This window comes from Chelonia mydas, chromosome 4, assembly GCF_015237465.2.
Source record: "Chelonia mydas isolate rCheMyd1 chromosome 4, rCheMyd1.pri.v2, whole genome shotgun sequence".
NCBI lineage: Eukaryota > Metazoa > Chordata > Testudines > Cheloniidae > Chelonia > Chelonia mydas.
In genome coordinates this window covers 141434137-141451215 of record NC_057852.1, presented here as the reverse complement: position 1 = coordinate 141451215, position 17079 = coordinate 141434137, and the positions used below count along the sequence as shown (strand labels likewise).

At 74.7% G+C, this 17079-nt stretch overlaps 1 protein-coding gene across 8 annotated transcripts; it reads left to right on the top strand.

Moving 5' to 3' along the window:
* The first annotated feature begins 278 nt into the window (after positions 1–278).
* PCGF1 (polycomb group ring finger 1) lies at positions 279–14055 on the top strand. Of its 8 annotated transcripts, none has more exons than XM_037898529.2 (9): positions 279–428; positions 7757–7862; positions 8563–8715; positions 9094–9165; positions 9654–9759; positions 11245–11278; positions 12245–12331; positions 13421–13501; positions 13879–14055. In XM_037898529.2, the coding sequence occupies exons 1-9, from the start codon at positions 333–335 to the stop codon at positions 13924–13926; spliced, it is 783 nt and encodes a 260-aa protein (XP_037754457.1). In that variant the 5' UTR covers positions 279–332; the 3' UTR covers positions 13927–14055. The 8 variants fall into 8 exon arrangements, with proteins under 8 accessions (XP_037754457.1, XP_037754458.1, XP_037754461.1 ...); XM_037898530.2 differs by having other exon boundaries at positions 287–428; positions 7760–7862; XM_037898533.2 differs by having other exon boundaries at positions 287–428; positions 12248–12331; positions 13427–13501.
* Positions 14056–17079: the final 3024 nt, after the last annotated feature.

Here is a 17079-nt window from a genome sequence, read left to right as displayed (position 1 = left end):
CGGGGGGCGCCGGGTTCCCCCCCGGGGCGCTGGGGGGGGCTGGGGCGAGGGGCGCCATCGCACACACCCGGCAGGGGGCGGGGCGCGCGGCAGGGGAGGGTCCCACGGCCCCCGCGCTGTTACCCCCCCGGCCCGCCAGGGGGCGCCCGGCCTGCCGCGGGCGGACAGCGGGGACTACAGCTCCCGGCATGCACCGCGCCAGCCGCTCGGAGCCCCGCCCCCGGCTCGCGGGCGGCCTGGCCGCGCAGGGCACGGCGGGAGCTGTAGTTCTCGCCGTTGCCGTGGGGACAGGCCCCGCCCCAACCCGGAAGTGGGTGGGAGGCGGTTCTAAGATGGCGTCTCCTCCTCAGGGGGGCCCGATGGCGATCGCCATGCGGCTGCGGAACCAGCTCCAGGCCGTCTACAAGATGGACCCGCTCCGCAACGAGGTGAGGCGCCGCGGCTCCCCCAGCAGCGGCCGCGCCTCGGGGCGGACAGAGCAGCGCGCATGCGCGGGCGGAAGAGGGGCTCCCGCGCCTGAGTGGGCGACGGAGAGCGCCGCGCATGCGCACCAGTGACGGTGCGCACGTGCCCTGAAGGCGGTGTCTGGCGGGGCGAGGGCTGCCCGTGCGCATGCGCAGCCGTGAGCCTGCGTGTCCCCGCCATGGGGACTCTGAGTCCGCTCCAGGGGGCGGGGCCTAGGGGCCAGGCCCCGCCCGCAGCCGGGCTGGGGCAGAGTTAAGGTGATGTCGCCTGGGGGAGGCACAGGCGAGTGTAAGGGGCGGGGAGTAGACCAGTCATGGAACCCTCTCCAGTCCCTGCCCCCCACAGTCCACAGGGGTCCCCCTCCTGCCCAGCTGGGGCACCCACGTATTGCTGGGGCACCCGGGTGGGTACCCTGCGCAGTGTCCCCCGGGGCTTTGTGCCTAACGGGCTCCCCGGGCACCACCCCAGCGCACGGGTCAGGAGGAGCTAGGGGTCAAGAGCCGCTCTGCCGGCCTGGGGGGGGAGTAGGCCTCACTTGTCCCTCTCTCAGCCCCAGAAGTGTAGGTTCAAGGGCCCCTGGATTGGCCCCCCAAGACGGCAGCTGCACTAGCAGAGCTATGGGGGGAGGGGACCCCAGGGCTGGGCTAGCAGGGGCTGCGGGTCGGGAGTGAAGGGCACCGGCAGGGCTGTGGGGGGAGCCCAGGGCCGGGCTAGCAGGGGCTGCGGGTCGGGAGTGAGGGGCACCGGCAGAGCTGGGGGGGAGCCCAGGGCCGGGCTAGCAGGGGGCTGCGGGTCGGGAGTGAGGGGCACCGGCAGGGCTGTGGGGGGAGCCCAGGGCCGGGCTAGCAGGGGGCTGCGGGTCGGGAGTGAGGGGCACCAGCAGGGCTGGGGGAGCCCAGGGCCGGGCTAGCAGGGGCTGCGGGTCGGGAGTGAGGGGCACCGGCAGAGCTGGGGGGGAGCCCAGGGCCGGGCTAGCAGGGGCTGCGGGTCGGGAGTGAGGGGCACCGGCAGAGCTGGGGGACCCCAGGGCCGGGCTAGCAGGGGCTGCGGGTCGGGAGTGAGGGGCACCGGCAGGGCTGTGGGGGGGAGCCCAGGGCCGGGCTAGCGGGGGCTGCGGGTCGGGAGTGAGGGGCACCGGCAGAGCTGGGGGACCCCAGGGCTGGGCTAGCAGGGGCTGCGGGTCGGGAGTGAGGGGCACCGGCAGGGCTGTGGGGGGAGCCCAGGGCCGGGCTAGCAGGGGGCTGCGGGTCGGGAGTGAGGGGCACTGGCAGGGCTATGGGGGGAGCCCAGGGCCGGGCTAGCAGGGGGCTGTGGGTCGGGAGTGAAGGGCACCGGCAGAGCTGGGGGAGCCCAGGGCCGGGCTAGCAGGGGCTGCGGGTCGGGAGTGAGGGGCACCGGCAGGGCTGTGGGGGGAGCCCAGGGCCGGGCTAGCGGGGGCTGTGGGTCGGGAGTGAAGGGCACCGGCAGGGCTGTCGGGGGAGCCCAGGGCCGGGCTAGCAGGGGGCTGCGGGTCGGGAGTGAGGGGCACCAGCAGGGCTGGGGGAGCCCAGGGCCGGGCTAGCAGGGGCTGCGGGTCGGGAGTGAGGGGCACCGGCAGGGCTGTGGGGGGAGCCCAGGGCCGGGCTAGCGGGGGCTGCGGGTCGGGAGTGAGGGGCACCGGCAGAGCTGGGGGAGCCCAGGGCCGGGCTAGCAGGGGCTGCGGGTCGGGAGTGAGGGGCACCGGCAGGGCTGTGGGGGGAGCCCAGGGCCGGGCTAGCAGGGGCTGCGGGTCGGGAGTGAGGGGCACCGGCAGGGCTGTGGGGGGAGCCCAGGGCTGGGCTAGCGGGGGCTGCGGGTCGGGAGTGAGGGGCACCGGCAGGGCTGTGGGGGGAGCCCAGGGCCGGGCTAGCAGGGGCTGCGGGTCGGGAGTGAAGGGCACCGGCAGGGCTGTGGGGGGAGCCCAGGGCCGGGCTAGCAGGGGCTGCGGGTCGGGAGTGAGGGGCACCGGCAGGGCTGGGGGAGCCCAGGGCCGGGCTAGCAGGGGCTGCGGGTCGGGAGTGAGGGGCACCGGCAGGGCTGTGGGGGGAGCCCAGGGCCGGGCTAGCAGGGGGCTGCGGGTCGGGAGTGAGGGGCACCGGCAGGGCTGTGGGGGGAGCCCAGGGCTGGGCTAGCGGGGGCTGCGGGTCGGGAGTGAGGGGCACCGGCAGGGCTGTGGGGGGAGCCCAGGGCCGGGCTAGCAGGGGGCTGTGGGTCGGGAGTGAGGGGCACCGGCAGGGCTGTGGGGGGAGCCCAGGGCCGGGCTAGCAGGGGGCTGCGGGTCGGGAGTGAGGGGCACCGGCAGAGCTGGGGGAGCCCAGGGCCGGGCTAGCAGGGGCTGCGGGTCGGGAGTGAGGGGCACCGGCAGGGCTGTGGGGGGAGCCCAGGGCCGGGCTAGCAGGGGCTGCGGGTCGGGAGTGAGGGGCACCGGCAGGGCTGTGGGGGGAGCCCAGGGCCGGGCTAGCAGGGGCTGCGGGTCGGGAGTGAGGGGCACCGGCAGGGCTGTGGGGGGAGCCCAGGGCCGGGCTAGCAGGGGCTGCGGGTCGGGAGTGAGGGGCACCGGCAGGGCTGTGGGGGGAGCACAGGGCCGGGCTAGCAGGGGGCTGCGGGTCGGGAGTGAAGGGCACCGGCAGGGCTGTCGGGGGAGCCCAGGGCCGGGCTAGCAGGGGGCTGCGGGTCGGGAGTGAGGGGCACCGGCAGGGCTGTGGGGAGCCCAGGGCCGGGCTAGCAGGGGCTGCGGGTCGGGAGTGAGGGGCACCGGCAGGGCTGGGGGAGCCCAGGGCCGGGCTAGCGGGGGCTGCGGGTCGGGAGTGAAGGGCACCGGCAGGGCTGTGGGGGGAGCCCAGGGCCGGGCTAGCAGGGGGCTGCGGGTCGGGAGTGAGGGGCACCGGCAGGGCTGTGGGGAGCCCAGGGCTGGGCTAGCAGGGGGCTGCGGGTCGGGAGTGAGGGGCACCGGCAGAGCTGGGGGAGCCCAGGGCCGGGCTAGCAGGGGCTGCGGGTCGGGAGTGAGGGGGCACCGGCAGGGCTGTGGGGGGAGCCCAGGGCCGGGCTAGCAGGGGCTGCGGGTCGGGAGTGAGGGGCACCGGCAGGGCTGTGGGGGGAGCCCAGGGCCGGGCTAGCGGGGGCGGTGGGTCGGGAGTGAAGGGCACCGGCAGGGCTGTCGGGGGAGCCCAGGGCCGGGCTAGCAGGGGGCTGCGGGTCGGGAGTGAGGGGCACCGGCAGGGCTGTGGGGAGCCCAGGGCCGGGCTAGCAGGGGCTGCGGGTCGGGAGTGAAGGGCACCGGCAGGGCTGTGGGGGGAGCCCAGGGCCGGGCTAGCAGGGGCTGCGGGTCGGGAGTGAGGGGCACCGGCAGAGCTGGGGGGGAGCCCAGGGCCGGGCTAGCAGGGGCTGCGGGTCGGGAGTGAGGGGCACCGGCAGAGCTGGGGGACCCCAGGGCCGGGCTAGCAGGGGGCTGCGGGTCGGGAGTGAGGGGCACCGGCAGAGCTGGGGGACCCCAGGGCTGGGCTAGCAGGGGCTGCGGGTCGGGAGTGAGGGGCACCGGCAGGGCTGTGGGGGGAGCCCAGGGCCGGGCTAGCAGGGGGCTGCGGGTCGGGAGTGAGGGGCACTGGCAGGGCTATGGGGGGAGCCCAGGGCCGGGCTAGCAGGGGGCTGTGGGTCGGGAGTGAAGGGCACCGGCAGAGCTGGGGGAGCCCAGGGCCGGGCTAGCAGGGGCTGCGGGTCGGGAGTGAGGGGCACCGGCAGGGCTGTGGGGGGAGCCCAGGGCCGGGCTAGCGGGGGCTGTGGGTCGGGAGTGAAGGGCACCGGCAGGGCTGTCGGGGGAGCCCAGGGCCGGGCTAGCAGGGGGCTGCGGGTCGGGAGTGAGGGGCACCAGCAGGGCTGGGGGAGCCCAGGGCCGGGCTAGCAGGGGCTGCGGGTCGGGAGTGAGGGGCACCGGCAGGGCTGTGGGGGGAGCCCAGGGCCGGGCTAGCGGGGGCTGCGGGTCGGGAGTGAGGGGCACCGGCAGAGCTGGGGGAGCCCAGGGCCGGGCTAGCAGGGGCTGCGGGTCGGGAGTGAGGGGCACCGGCAGGGCTGTGGGGGGAGCCCAGGGCCGGGCTAGCAGGGGCTGCGGGTCGGGAGTGAGGGGCACCGGCAGAGCTGTGGGGGGAGCCCAGGGCCGGGCTAGCAGGGGCTGCGGGTCGGGAGTGAAGGGCACCGGCAGGGCTGTGGGGGGAGCCCAGGGCCGGGCTAGCAGGGGCTGCGGGTCGGGAGTGAGGGGCACCGGCAGGGCTGGGGGAGCCCAGGGCCGGGCTAGCGGGGGCTGCGGGTCGGGAGTGAGGGGCACCGGCAGGGCTGTGGGGGGAGCCCAGGGCCGGGCTAGCAGGGGGCTGCGGGTCGGGAGTGAGGGGCACCGGCAGGGCTGTGGGGGGAGCCCAGGGCTGGGCTAGCGGGGGCTGCGGGTCGGGAGTGAAGGGCACCGGCAGGGCTGTGGGGGGAGCCCAGGGCCGGGCTAGCAGGGGGCTGCGGGTCGGGAGTGAGGGGCACCGGCAGGGCGGTGGGGGGAGCCCAGGGCTGGGGCTAGCGGGGGCTGCGGGTCGGGAGTGAAGGGCACCGGCAGGGGCTGTGGGGGGGGCCCAGGGCCGGGCTAGCAGGGGGCTGCGGGTCGGGAGTGAGGGGCACCGGCAGGGCTGTGGGGGGAGCCCAGGGCCGGGCTAGCAGGGGGCTGCGGGTCGGGAGTGAGGGGCACCGGCAGAGCTGGGGGAGCCCAGGGCCGGGCTAGCAGGGGCTGCGGGTCGGGAGTGAGGGGCACCGGCAGGGCTGTGGGGGGAGCCCAGGGCCGGGCTAGCAGGGGCTGCGGGTCGGGAGTGAGGGGCACCGGCAGGGCTGTGGGGGGAGCCCAGGGCCGGGCTAGCAGGGGCTGGGGGTCGGGAGTGAAGGGCACCGGCAGGGCTGTCGGGGGAGCCCAGGGCCGGGCTAGCGGGGGCTGCGGGTCGGGAGCGAGGGGCACCGGCAGGGCTGTGTGGGGAGCCCAGGGCCGGGCTAGCAGGGGCTGCGGGTCGGGAGTGAGGGGCACCGGCAGGGCTGGGGGAGCCCAGGGCCGGGCTAGCGGGGGCTGCGGGTCGGGAGTGAAGGGCACCGGCAGGGCTGTGGGGGGAGCCCAGGGCCGGGCTAGCAGGGGGCTGCGGGTCGGGAGTGAGGGGCACCGGCAGGGCTGTGGGGAGCCCAGGGCTGGGCTAGCAGGGGGCTGCGGGTCGGGAGTGAGGGGCACCGGCAGAGCTGGGGGAGCCCAGGGCCGGGCTAGCAGGGGCTGCGGGTCGGGAGTGAGGGGCACCGGCAGGGCTGTGGGGGGAGCCCAGGGCCGGGCTAGCAGGGGCTGCGGGTCGGGAGTGAGGGGCACCGGCAGGGCTGTGGGGGGAGCCCAGGGCCGGGCTAGCGGGGGCTGTGGGTCGGGAGTGAAGGGCACCGGCAGGGCTGTCGGGGGAGCCCAGGGCCGGGCTAGCAGGGGGCTGCGGGTCGGGAGTGAGGGGCACCGGCAGGGCTGTGGGGAGCCCAGGGCCGGGCTAGCAGGGGGCTGCGGGTCGGGAGTGAGGGGCACCAGCAGGGCTGGGGGAGCCCAGGGCCGGGCTAGCAGGGGCTGCGGGTCGGGAGTGAGGGGCACCGGCAGGGCTGTGGGGGGAGCCCAGGGCCGGGCTAGCGGGGGCTGCGGGTCGGGAGTGAGGGGCACCGGCAGAGCTGGGGGAGCCCAGGGCCGGGCTAGCAGGGGCTGCGGGTCGGGAGTGAGGGGCACCGGCAGGGCTGTGGGGGGAGCCCAGGGCCGGGCTAGCAGGGGCTGCGGGTCGGGAGTGAGGGGCACCGGCAGGGCTGTGGGGGGAGCCCAGGGCCGGGCTAGCAGGGGCTGCGGGTCGGGAGCGAGGGGCACCGGCAGGGCTGGGGGAGCCCAGGGCCGGGCTAGCAGGGGCTGCGGGTCGGGAGTGAGGGGCACCGGCAGGGCTGTGGGGGGAGCCCAGGGCTGGGCTAGCGGGGGCTGCGGGTCGGGAGTGAAGGGCACCGGCAGGGCTGTGGGGGGAGCCCAGGGCCGGGCTAGCAGGGGGCTGTGGGTCGGGAGTGAAGGGCACCGGCAGGGCTGTGGGGGGAGCCCAGGGCCGGGCTAGCAGGGGGCTGCGGGTCGGGAGTGAGGGGCACCGGCAGGGCTGTGGGGGGAGCCCAGGGCTGGGCTAGCAGGGGGCTGCGGGTCGGGAGTGAGGGGCACCGGCAGAGCTGGGGGAGCCCAGGGCCGGGCTAGCAGGGGCTGCGGGTCGGGAGTGAGGGGCACCGGCAGGGCTGTGGGGGGAGCCCAGGGCCGGGCTAGCAGGGGCTGCGGGTCGGGAGTGAGGGGCACCGGCAGGGCTGTGGGGGGAGCCCAGGGCCGGGCTAGCAGGGGCTGGGGGTCGGGAGTGAAGGGCACCGGCAGGGCTGTCGGGGGAGCCCAGGGCCGGGCTAGCAGGGGGCTGCGGGTCGGGAGTGAGGGGCACCGGCAGGGCTGTGGGGAGCCCAGGGCCGGGCTAGCAGGGGGCTGCGGGTCGGGAGTGAGGGGCACCAGCAGGGCTGGGGGAGCCCAGGGCCGGGCTAGCAGGGGCTGCGGGTCGGGAGTGAGGGGCACCGGCAGGGCTGTGGGTGGGGCCCAGGGCCGGGCTAGCAGGGGGCTGCGGGTCGGGAGTGAGGGGCACCAGCAGAGCTGTGGGTGGGGCCCAGGGCCGGGCTAGCAGGGGGCTGTGGGTCGGGAGTGAGGGGCACCGGCAGAGCTGGGGGGGAGCCCAGGGCCGGGCTAGCAGGGGCTGCGGGTCGGGAGTGAGGGGCACCGGCAGGGCTGTGGGGGGAGCCCAGGGCCGGGCTAGCAGGGGCTGCGGGTCGGGAGTGAGGGGCACCGGCAGGGCTGTGGGGGGGAGCCCAGGGCCGGGCTAGCGGGGGCTGCGGGTCGGGAGTGAGGGGCACCGGCAGGGCTGGGGGAGCCCAGGGCCGGGCTAGCGGGGGCTGCGGGTCGGGAGTGAGGGGCACCGGCAGGGCTGTGGGGGGAGCCCAGGGCCGGGCTAGCAGGGGGCTGCGGGTCGGGAGTGAGGGGCACCAGCAGAGCTGGGGGGGAGCCCAGGGCCGGGCTAGCAGGGGCTGCGGGTCGGGAGTGAGGGGCACCAGCAGAGCTGGGGGGGAGCCCAGGGCCGGGCTAGCAGGGGCTGCGGGTCGGGAGTGAGGGGCACCGGCAGAGCTGGGGGGGAGCCCAGGGCTGGGAGTGAGGGACCCCGGTGACATGTGCCCCGTCTGGCAGGAGGAGGTGAAGGTGAAGATGAAGGAGCTGAACGAGCACATCGTTTGCTGCCTCTGCGCTGGGTACTTCATCGACGCCACCACCATCACCGAGTGTCTGCACACGTGTGAGTGCGGGGGCCAGGCTGGCTGGGGGCACCGGGGACAGCCCCTCCCCCCGGGCTGGGTCACGGCACCCGTCTGTGGGGCAGGGCTCCCAGTGGCCGCGCTGCTCGATCTGGCCCGGCCTGGCCCTGCCGTCGCTGGCCCAGGGGCTGCATTCTGGAGCCCTCTGGCCCCGAGTCTCCTGCAGACCTGGGCAAGAGGAGCCGGGCTGCTCCCTCTGCTGGGCCGGCGTCTCTCCCGGAGAGTTAGGAGCCCCCTGTGCGTGTGAAGGAGCCGGCCGGGGTGGGGGCAGGGCAGCGGGAGCTGGCTGAGGGGTGCTGTGTGGGGGGAGCTGGTTGGGGGTACGGGGTGGGGTGGTCAGGGCCAGCCCTGCGCTTTCAGGGGTTGCCGGCTCCAGCGAGCCTGGCCAGCAGGTGGCAGCATCGCACCGCCCTGGGTGGGCTGGAGATGCCCCTGGGGAGGGGGGTCAGCTGGGTGCCCAGCTCGGCAGGGCAGCGGGAGCTGGCCCAGCGCCCAGGGCCTGCAGGAGGGTCAGCCCGCACCACACGGGCCCGGCAGGGGCAGGGGATGCTGGCTGAAGCCGGCTGCGGGGCTGGATGGGCCCAGGGAGGGGAGCCGGGCAGGGGTAGGGGCTGCTGCCCACGGCGTCCCGGGCTGTGCCAGGCTGGGTGCCCTGGCCCTGATGCCCGGCCCCCGCCGCAGTCTGCAAGAGCTGCATCGTCAAGTACCTGCAGACCAGCAAGTACTGCCCGATGTGCAACACCAAGATTCACGAGACCCAGCCGCTGCTCAACCTCAAGCTGGACCGCGTCATGCAGGACGTGCTCTACAAGCTGGTGCCCGGCCTGCAGGAAAGTGAGTGGGGGGCTCTGCTGGGGGGGCAGGGATGAGGCCGGGGGGCTCTGCGGTGATGGGGGGGGCGGCTGTGAGCCCCGGGGGCTGGGGGGGGGCTCTGCTGTCCGTGCCCCACCTGCAGCCCCTGCGTAGGGAGCCGTCAGCGCAAAGGGCCGGGCCTGCCGCTGGCAGATGCCCAGTCGATGGCCCCACGCCGCAGCCCTGGTGCTTCTCAGTCCCCTGCCCGGCCAGGGCTACTTGGGCAGGGCAAGGCTGCCTTCACCCAGAGCGCACAGCCTGGGGGAGGCCGGGGCCCTGTGTGTGGGGGGCGGGGTGGGGGAGGCCGGGGGCCCTCCCGGGTGCGGCAAGCTGGCTGAGCGCTGCCCCCTCTCCCTGCAGGCGAGGAGAAGCGGATCCGCGAGTTCTACCAGTCACGCGGCCTCGACCGAGTGACCCAGCCCAGCAGCGAGGGTGCGATACTCACAGTGCGCTGGGCCAAGCCTGGGGGGCTCTGAGCCCCGTGCTGGGGGTGGGGGGACAGTGGGGTGGCAGGGGGAGGAGGGCTTCACGGAGCTGGGGGAGAACAGGGCGATGGGGAGGGAGGGAGGAGCTGCGGGGGGTGGGACGGGGTGGCAGGGGAGGGGGCTCTGTGGAGCTGGGGGGGCAGGACGGAGGGATGGGGTAGCAGGGGGAGGGGGCTCCGCAGAGCTCGGGGAGGACAGGGGGATGGGGAGGAAGGGTCTCTACGGAGCTGGGGGGGTGGGATGGGGCGGCAGGGGGAGGGGGCTCTGAGGGTGGGGCAGTGGGGGCAGGCTGTAGCTGCCTCTCCCTGGGGCGTCCATCCTGCCCCGCTCACTGCTGTCTGCTGGGCTGCTCTCCTGCCCTGTGGGCCCCGTTCGCTGGCTGCGGGGGGCTGGGCCCATCACTGTCCCCGTCTCACTGCCGTGCGTCCCCCCCAGATCCCGTGGTCGACACGATGGGTTTGCCCTACAGCAGCTTCGACCACTCCCGCGCTCACTACTATCGCTACGACGAGCACGTCTCCCTGTGCCTGGAGCGGCAGAGGTCAGTGGGGCGGTGCCGTGGCGGGGGCTCAGCAGATGGGGTCACTGAGCCCAGCCCAGGACTGGGGGTGGCGACGTGCCTCTCGAGGCTGATCCACAGTTCCCTGCTCTCCAGCCCTGGGCTTCCCCCCCCAGTGCCCCCAGCTCTGCCCGGATCCCTCCGTGCCTGCTCTGAAACCCACGCACACCACAGCCATGCAGCCAGCGCCGGGCGGGACTCACCTGTCTGATAGCCCCCAGCTGCCCGGGGGAGTCCTGGCTCCGTGGAGGCTGCGGTGGGGCCTTAGGGAGACGAGGGGGATTCCGGAGTGAGACTTTGCCCAGAGCTCCAGGGTTCATGCGACCTCTCCGGGGAGGGGCCGGAGGACGGAGTTACTGGGCCTGGGGTCGGGCTCCGGGTTTACATGGGGTTCGGGAGGCAGAACGGCCAGCAGTCCAGCACCCCATAGCACGGGCTGGAGCAGGGGGGGAGAGCGCCCCCTGCTGGGTACGAGCTCTGTCCATCCCAAAGCCCCGGCCCCAGCCCCGGGACTGGCTGCAAAGGCAGCTCTGCTCTGCCCGGCCCACGGACCCCTCCCTGGTGAAGTTGGCAGCTGGCCCCAAGGTCGGGACGGGGAAGCGGTGAGGGCAGGTCCGTCACAGAGCAAGCTGGTCGCGTGGCAGGCTGGGCACAGGCACCAGGGTGAAAGGGACAAAGGCCGCAGGCCGTCCGTACCGGTGGGGCTGGTGGTGGCTGAGTGGCCACGCTGTGGCCAGAAGGCGAATGCCGTCCTGGGCTGTGTAAACGGGGGATGTCGAGCAGGAGCCCAGGGGTGATTTTCGGGGGTGGCTGCAGCTGGGATCCTGTGTCTGGCTCTGGTGCCCACAGCTCGAGAGGGACGCTGAGAACTTGGAGGGGGTGGAGAAGAGGCGTGGGAGCGATGGAAAGGTTAGAAACCTGCCCTGGAGTGAGAGACGCAGGGAGCCTGGTCGAGTTAGAGAAGGGTCAGGGTGGCTGGGTCCCCGTCTGTCGGCACCTACGCGTGGAGCAGAAATGTGGCGGTCCAGGGCCCTTCGGCCTGGTAGAGGACAGGCTAACGCGTGCTGGGGGCTGGAAGCTGAGGCTAGCCACGTTCAGACGGGACGTGAAGCCCACACGCTGGCCGGGAGGGGAGTGACCCACGAGCCGTTTCCGCAGGGAGGGTCAGGGCTGGTGTGTCTCTAAGATGCGGCTCCTGTTCGAGCGGGAGCAGTGCAGGGTGGTCTGGCCTGTGTTCCCCGGGCCCGACGAGGGGAGCGCAGGGTCCGTCTGGCCGGGGGGTGTCTGCGGCCAGGGGCTCTGGGCTGTGGGGTGGAAGCGATGAGGCTGGGTTTAGGAGCTCCCAGGGGGAGCTGCTGTGAAGAGGGCCAGGCAGTGCCCATGTTGCAGCGCCCCAGGGCAGGGTTTGCCCCTGGCCAGGCCAGCACGCCCGGCTCTCATGGGCCGTTCCCTCTGGTCTCTCCCCAGCTCCAGCAAAGAGAAGAACAAGACTGGTCTGCAGGTAAGGCCAGGCAGGGGGTGGCTCCCCTCCTGCGCAGACATGGTGCCGTCTGCTGGCAGCCAGGGGCACCACGAGCCTGCCTGGCTCCCATGGGGGCGCTGGGGCCAGCATGCCGGGGGCCGGTGTTTCCTGCCTTCTCTCAGCGGTCTGGGGGCAGGCAGGTGAGGACACTGGCTCCTCTCAGTCAGGTCCTCGTCCCCCAGCTGGCCAGGGCCTGGCTCTCCCCCCCAGCTGTCCGGCTCCCTTGCGGGGTTTGGGCTGGGAGCTTGACCTGCCAGCGCTGTGCGAGGCCCCCCGCAGTCCCGGGATCCTGTCTCGCTAACTCGGGGGGCTGGAGGCAGTGGCCAGGCCCCATGCCAGGGGTGGGGGGAGGGCAGCCTGGGTGGCTCCTTCCACTGATGCTTCCTGTGTCCCCCATCGGACCCACTCCCCTGGGCTGGGCACCAGCGTGTCCCCATTCCTGCTGCGTCCATGCCAGGGATGCCCCCTGCCCCCTGTGCCAGCCCAGAGCCCTGCCCAGGAAACACTGCACCAGGGTAGGGACAGGGAGGGTGGCCTGGGGGGAAGGGGGGTGCAGCGCTGGGGGTGGGAGGTGGTCAGGGGGAGCGCTGGGGGGTCTGTGTGGAGTAGTCAGGGTATGCAGGGGCTGGCTGGGGGTGTGTGCAGGGGGGTCTGGCCTGGGGATGCATGCTGGGGGAGCGGGGGGGCAGGGGCTGGCTGGGGGAGGTGCAGGGGGTGCTGGCTGGGGGAGCGGGGGGGCAGGGGCTGGCTGGGGGAGGTGCAGGGGGGGCTGGCCTGGGGGAGCAGGGGCTGGCTGGGGGTTCGTGCTGGGAGTCGCCGGGGGTGCGTGCTGGGGGCTGGCCGGGAGGTCTGCTTGTCCCAGTCCTGGGGCCCCCCCACGGTGCACTCTGGGGGGGGCTGGCGCGTGCTCCCCGGCGCCCGCCCTCACCCCGCTCTCCCTTGCAGCAGAAGTACGTGCGCTGCTCGGTGCGGGCCCAGGTGCGCCACCTGCGCAGGGTCCTGTGCCACCGCCTGGGGCTGGCGCCGCAGCACGTGAGTGAGCCCCGGGGCCGGGGCGGGTCTCAGGCCGGCACCGGGGGCCTGGGGGGGTTGCAGGTGCGGTTGGAGGGGCCAGGGCGGGTCTCAGGCTGGGCACCAGGGGGCCGGGGGCCGGGCGCTGCCAGCCCGGGGTGGCCACTTTGCCGGAGGCTGGCAGGCTGGCACTGGGGGGGGTTTGCAGGTGCGGTTGGAGGGGTGGGGGGCGGGTCTCAGGCTGGGCACCGGGGGGCTGGGGGGGTTGCAGGTGCGGTTGGAGGGGTGGGGGGCAGGTCTCAGGCCAGCACCGGGGGGCTGGGGGGGGGTGTTGCAGGTGCAGTTGGAGGGGCCGGGGCGGGTCTGAGGCCGGCACCGGGGGCCTGGGGGGGGTTGCAGGTGCAGTTGGAGGGGCCGGGGCGGGTCTCAGGCCGGGCACCGGGGGGCTGGGGGGGGGGGGGGGTTGCAGGTGCGGTTGGAGGGGCTGGGGGCGGGTCTCAGGCCGGCACTGGGGGGCTGGGGGGGGGGTTGCAGGTGCGGTTGGAGGGGCTGGGGGCGGGTCTCAGGCCGGCACCGGGGGGCTGGGGGGTGTTGCAGGTGCAGTTGGAGGGGCCGGGGCGGGTCTCAGGCCGGCACCGGGGGGCTGTGGGGGGGGGGGTTGCAGGTGCGGTTGGAGGGGCCGGGGCGGGTCTCAGGCCGGGCACCGGGAGGCTGGGGGGGGGTTGCAGGTGCGGTTGGAGGGGCCGGGGCGGGTCTCAGGCCGGGGGGCCGGGGCTGGTCTCAGGCCGGCACCGGGGGCCTGGGGAGGTTGCAGGTGCAGTTGGAGGGGCCGGGGCGGGTCTCAGGCCGGCACCGGGGGCCTGGGGGGGTTGCAGGTGCAGTTGGAGGGGCCGGGGCGGGTCTCAGGCCGGCACCGGGGGCCTGGGGGGGGTTGCAGGTGCGGTTGGAGGGGCTGGGGGCGGGTCTCAGGCCGGGCGCTGGGGCGGGGGGGGGGTTGCAGGTGCGGTTGGAGGGGCCGGGGCGGGTCTCAGGCCGGGGGGCCGGGGCGGGTCTCAGGCCGGCACCGGGGGGCAGCGCCCGTCCCCCTGGTGACGCCGGTCTCCGTGGCAGGTGCAGATCCTTTTCGGCGGCGAGGTGCTCCCGGATCACATGACCATGAAGCAGCTGTGGCTGTCCCGCTGGTTCGGCAAGGTGGGTGCGGGGCCGCGGGCGCTGGCTGGGGCGTCGGGCCGGGGTCCCTGTCGCGCGAGCGCAGCCCGGCAGCCGCGCTGGGCACACGGGGGGGCAGGGCCCTAGCTCTCCCCGGCCCGCAGCCGGCCCCAGCCCTGGCCTGGCGCTGCCCGCCGGGGTCCGGCCCGTCGTTTCTCCCACCTCCTGCTGAGTGCCGGGGAGGCTGGGCGCTTCTGCCTCGCTTGAGCTTGCAGGGGGTGCGCTGGGGGGGGTCTGGCTGCGCTGGGGGGTGGCAGGGGGGTGCGCTGGGCGGGTGGCGGGGGGTGCCCTGGGGGGGCCGGCAGGGGTGGTCCCGCTGGCCGTCCCGCTCTTCTCACGGCCGCTCTCTTGCCTTGCAGCCTGCGCCCCTGCTCCTGCATTACAGCGTGAAGGAGAAGAGGAGGTAGGGGGCTGGGCCGAGGGCGCTGCCCTGCCCAGAGACCCCCGAACCCTGCAGCCCCCCACCCTCCTCCCCCCTAACTTAAACCCTCCTGCCCCCGCCCGAGTCTATTTTTTGAATAAAACAGTTGAAAACCCCTGGCCGGCCGGCGCGCGTGGCAGCGGGGGAGAGGGGGGCAGGGGAGCCGTGCTGGGCAAGCGCCAGGCAGCGCCCATGGGAGGGAACAAACACACACCCCTGCCCGCGGCAGTACCCAGCCCTCCCCACGAGCCGGCCCCGGCCCCCCTTCCCACACAGCCGTTCCTGCGCCATGCAGAGGGGCCCCGGGGGCCGGGGCCCCACGGTGCCCCCCGTCCCCTTGTAGCGAGGGAGGGAGCCGCGGGGAGACGTTTACCCAGCACCAGTCGCTCTGTTGCGCTCAGTAGATTAATCACCATCCCAGCCGGCTCGGGCGTCTCATCCCCCCGCCAACCCCCCCCCGGAGTGATGGGGAAATAATGGGCCTGGGGCCCTGGGGCTGCCCCTCTGCAGCGCAGATAATGAGCCATGGTAAAGTCATGGGCCCTGGGATTCCTGGGGGGGGGCCTTCCCCCGGCTGGCTTTACCGCACTCGGCCAATTCGCCACTCTTGTGGGCACGGTACTGCAGGCAGCTGGGCAGAACGCGGGAAGTCCGGGGCTGCTGGGGGGCGGGGCACTGCCTGCCTGCTGGGGGGCGCCCCCTGAATTCCTCTGGCCCCCGGAGGCCTCGGCAGGGCTGGCGGCGAGCGCAGGGGAGAATGGGCTGTGCCCAGGCTGCTGGGTTAGGGAAAGGCGGAGGGGCACCCTTGCCCATGGGGGCACTGGGGGAGGTGCTGGGCCCTGCTCCCCACGGCAGGTCACGGGCCGGCCCCTGCACCGAGTGGCTTGTTGAGCTGCGGCTGGACCGGCCGGCCAGCAGCAAACACGAGCCAGGCAGCTGGTGTCTCCTATTCCTGGAGACCCAACAGGTGCCCCTGAGCCTGGCCCTGGCCCAGCGCCCAGCCCGCGCCGCCCAGTCCTGAAAAGCAGACCTGGCAGGGAACGCAGCTGGCTTGGCAGCCCTGGGCGCATGGCGGGATGGGGGGCAGAGAGCGTGGCGGGGGTGGGGGGGTGAGCAGAGAGCGCAGCCCTGAGTGGGGGCAGGAGACGCAGCCCCAGGCAGGCAGGCAGGGAGCATGGCCCCATCTCCCCCTGACGGTGACTGTCCCGGCCCCGGCCCCGGCCCGGCTGTGTTGACGCTGCCCGGGGCAGTGAAGCCCAGGGCTGGGCGATTCCTGGGCAGGCCCCAGGAACCCAGGGTTTGCTGAGACGTCCTGGGGCCTCAGCTTCCCCGCCCGGAGCGGCCGCGTGGCGGGGTGCTCCATCGTGGCGCTCGCTGCCTCTTCTCGGGGGGCTGCCGATGCCGCCTTGTGCTCCAGGCTGGGGCTTGCCCTGGGGCTGCTGCTCCTTGGGGCTGGCTGGCTTGGGCCCTGCCTCTGGCCCGGGGCCGGCTCCCGGGCTGTTTATCCCTCGCGTGGCCCATGGCCCACAGCACCTGGTCCCAGAACTGAGACGGGCGCTGGGTCCTGTCCCCCCCAGCTCAGTCACAGGCCAGCCTCCCGCGGGCGTGGGGCGGGCCCACAGCTGCAGCAGGCCCTGGCCAGGGCCCCTGACGGCCGCACGGGATCCCGGCCACTCAGCCATGGACTTGTCCTAAAGGAGCTTCCTCCACCCAGTAGTAGGAACCCCCCCTTTCGCGCTGTGGCCCTGCACTCCCCCCCCCATCAAGACGCAGGAACCAGTCGGGCGCCCACGTCCCAGGGTTTCCCTGGGAGAACAGGTGGAAACTTTCCCTGCCCCCGCAGTACGAGACCCTCAGCTGTGTCAGGGAAATCTGATAAGGGGGTGGGAGAGAAATCAGGGATTCCCCCAGCCTGGCCCCCCCAGCTCTGCCAGCGCCCCTCAATCCTGACCTGCAGCCCCCGCAATCCCTGCCCTGCCCCCCAGCTCTGCTGGCGCCCCTCACTCCCGACCCGCAGCCCCCGGTTTGCTGGCCGGGCGGCTCTGTGCCCTGTCTGGCTGTGGGGGCAGCCGGTCGTGCATCGCCCCACCGGGGCTGCCTTGGGGAGGGGCTGGGCGGGAGGGGGCTGGCCTGTGGCTTCTGTGATTTATGCCGCACGGCCTGGCAATTAGCAGCGCGTCCCCGTTGGCCGATCCTTAACCCCTGAGCTCTGTGCGGCTGGGCTGACCCCCGCGCCCGGGAGCCCCTGGGGGGGATCCGGTTACCGCCCGGCCCAGCCCTTCCCACGCGGGCCTTGCGCAGTGCCCAGCCCAGCTGTTGGCCATCCCTCAGGCAGCCGGCAGGCCGGGGGGGCAGCCTAGGGACGAGCGCCTCGCCCGCTGCCAAGTAGCTGGTGAAACGCAGAGCAGAGGGCACAGGGCAAAGCCAGCTGGGACCCCGCGGCCAGCACATGGGGCGACGGGGCTGGGGTCTCCCAGCCCCCCTGAACATGGGGTACTCCCCACCCAGCCTCCCCCCAGCCCCCCTGAACACGGGGACTCCCCATTCCCCCGAACACGGGGACTCCCAGCCCTCCATGCCCTGCTGCCCCGGAGACTCCGAGCCCCCCGCCCGCTTCCCTCAGGAGCTGCTGGCACCGCGGCAGCGCCTCCCCCCAGAGCCTGCGCCAGGGTCGGCGCCGTTCAGGACGCCCCGGGACAGCACAGCCCCTCGCCCCGTCAGCCGGCCGGGCAGAGCCAGGGAGACGGGCCCAGCTGGGCAGGGCCCAGTCCGTGGGGGGGCGCTGGCAGAGCCTGGAGCCCGGGCGAGGGGCCCTTTGCTGCGTCTGTCACCACGGGCTCTGGCTCCTGCAGCCCCAGCCTGTCAGACGCAGGCCGGGGGCTCCGGCGTTACACAGAGCAGAGCAGGAAGCCGGAGCTGGGCCAGAGCTGGCTGATTCCCTCGGCGCATCCCGCGCCCCCCGCGCCCCCCACTTATCAGCCCGGCTGGGACAGCACAAGGAGGCTAATTCAAACCAACTGGGCGGCTGACATTGGTAAATGAGCGGCCTGCCTGCGCTGGGAGCGAGGGGCAGGAATGCTGCCGGGAATGGGGGGTGCGGCTGGCTGGGGGGGGGTCCGTGCTCCCAGCCAGCTGTGGC

Coding starts and splice junctions, on each gene's coding strand:
- PCGF1 (XM_037898529.2), top strand. CDS start 333: ATGGCGTCTCCTCCTCAGGGGGGCCCGATGGCGATCGCCATGCGGCTG. Junction 12,332..13,420: donor TGGGGCTGGCGCCGCAGCAC/GTGAGTGAGCCC, acceptor TCTCCGTGGCAG/GTGCAGATCCTTTTCGGCGG. Junction 13,502..13,878: donor TGTCCCGCTGGTTCGGCAAG/GTGGGTGCGGGG, acceptor CTTGCCTTGCAG/CCTGCGCCCCTGCTCCTGCA.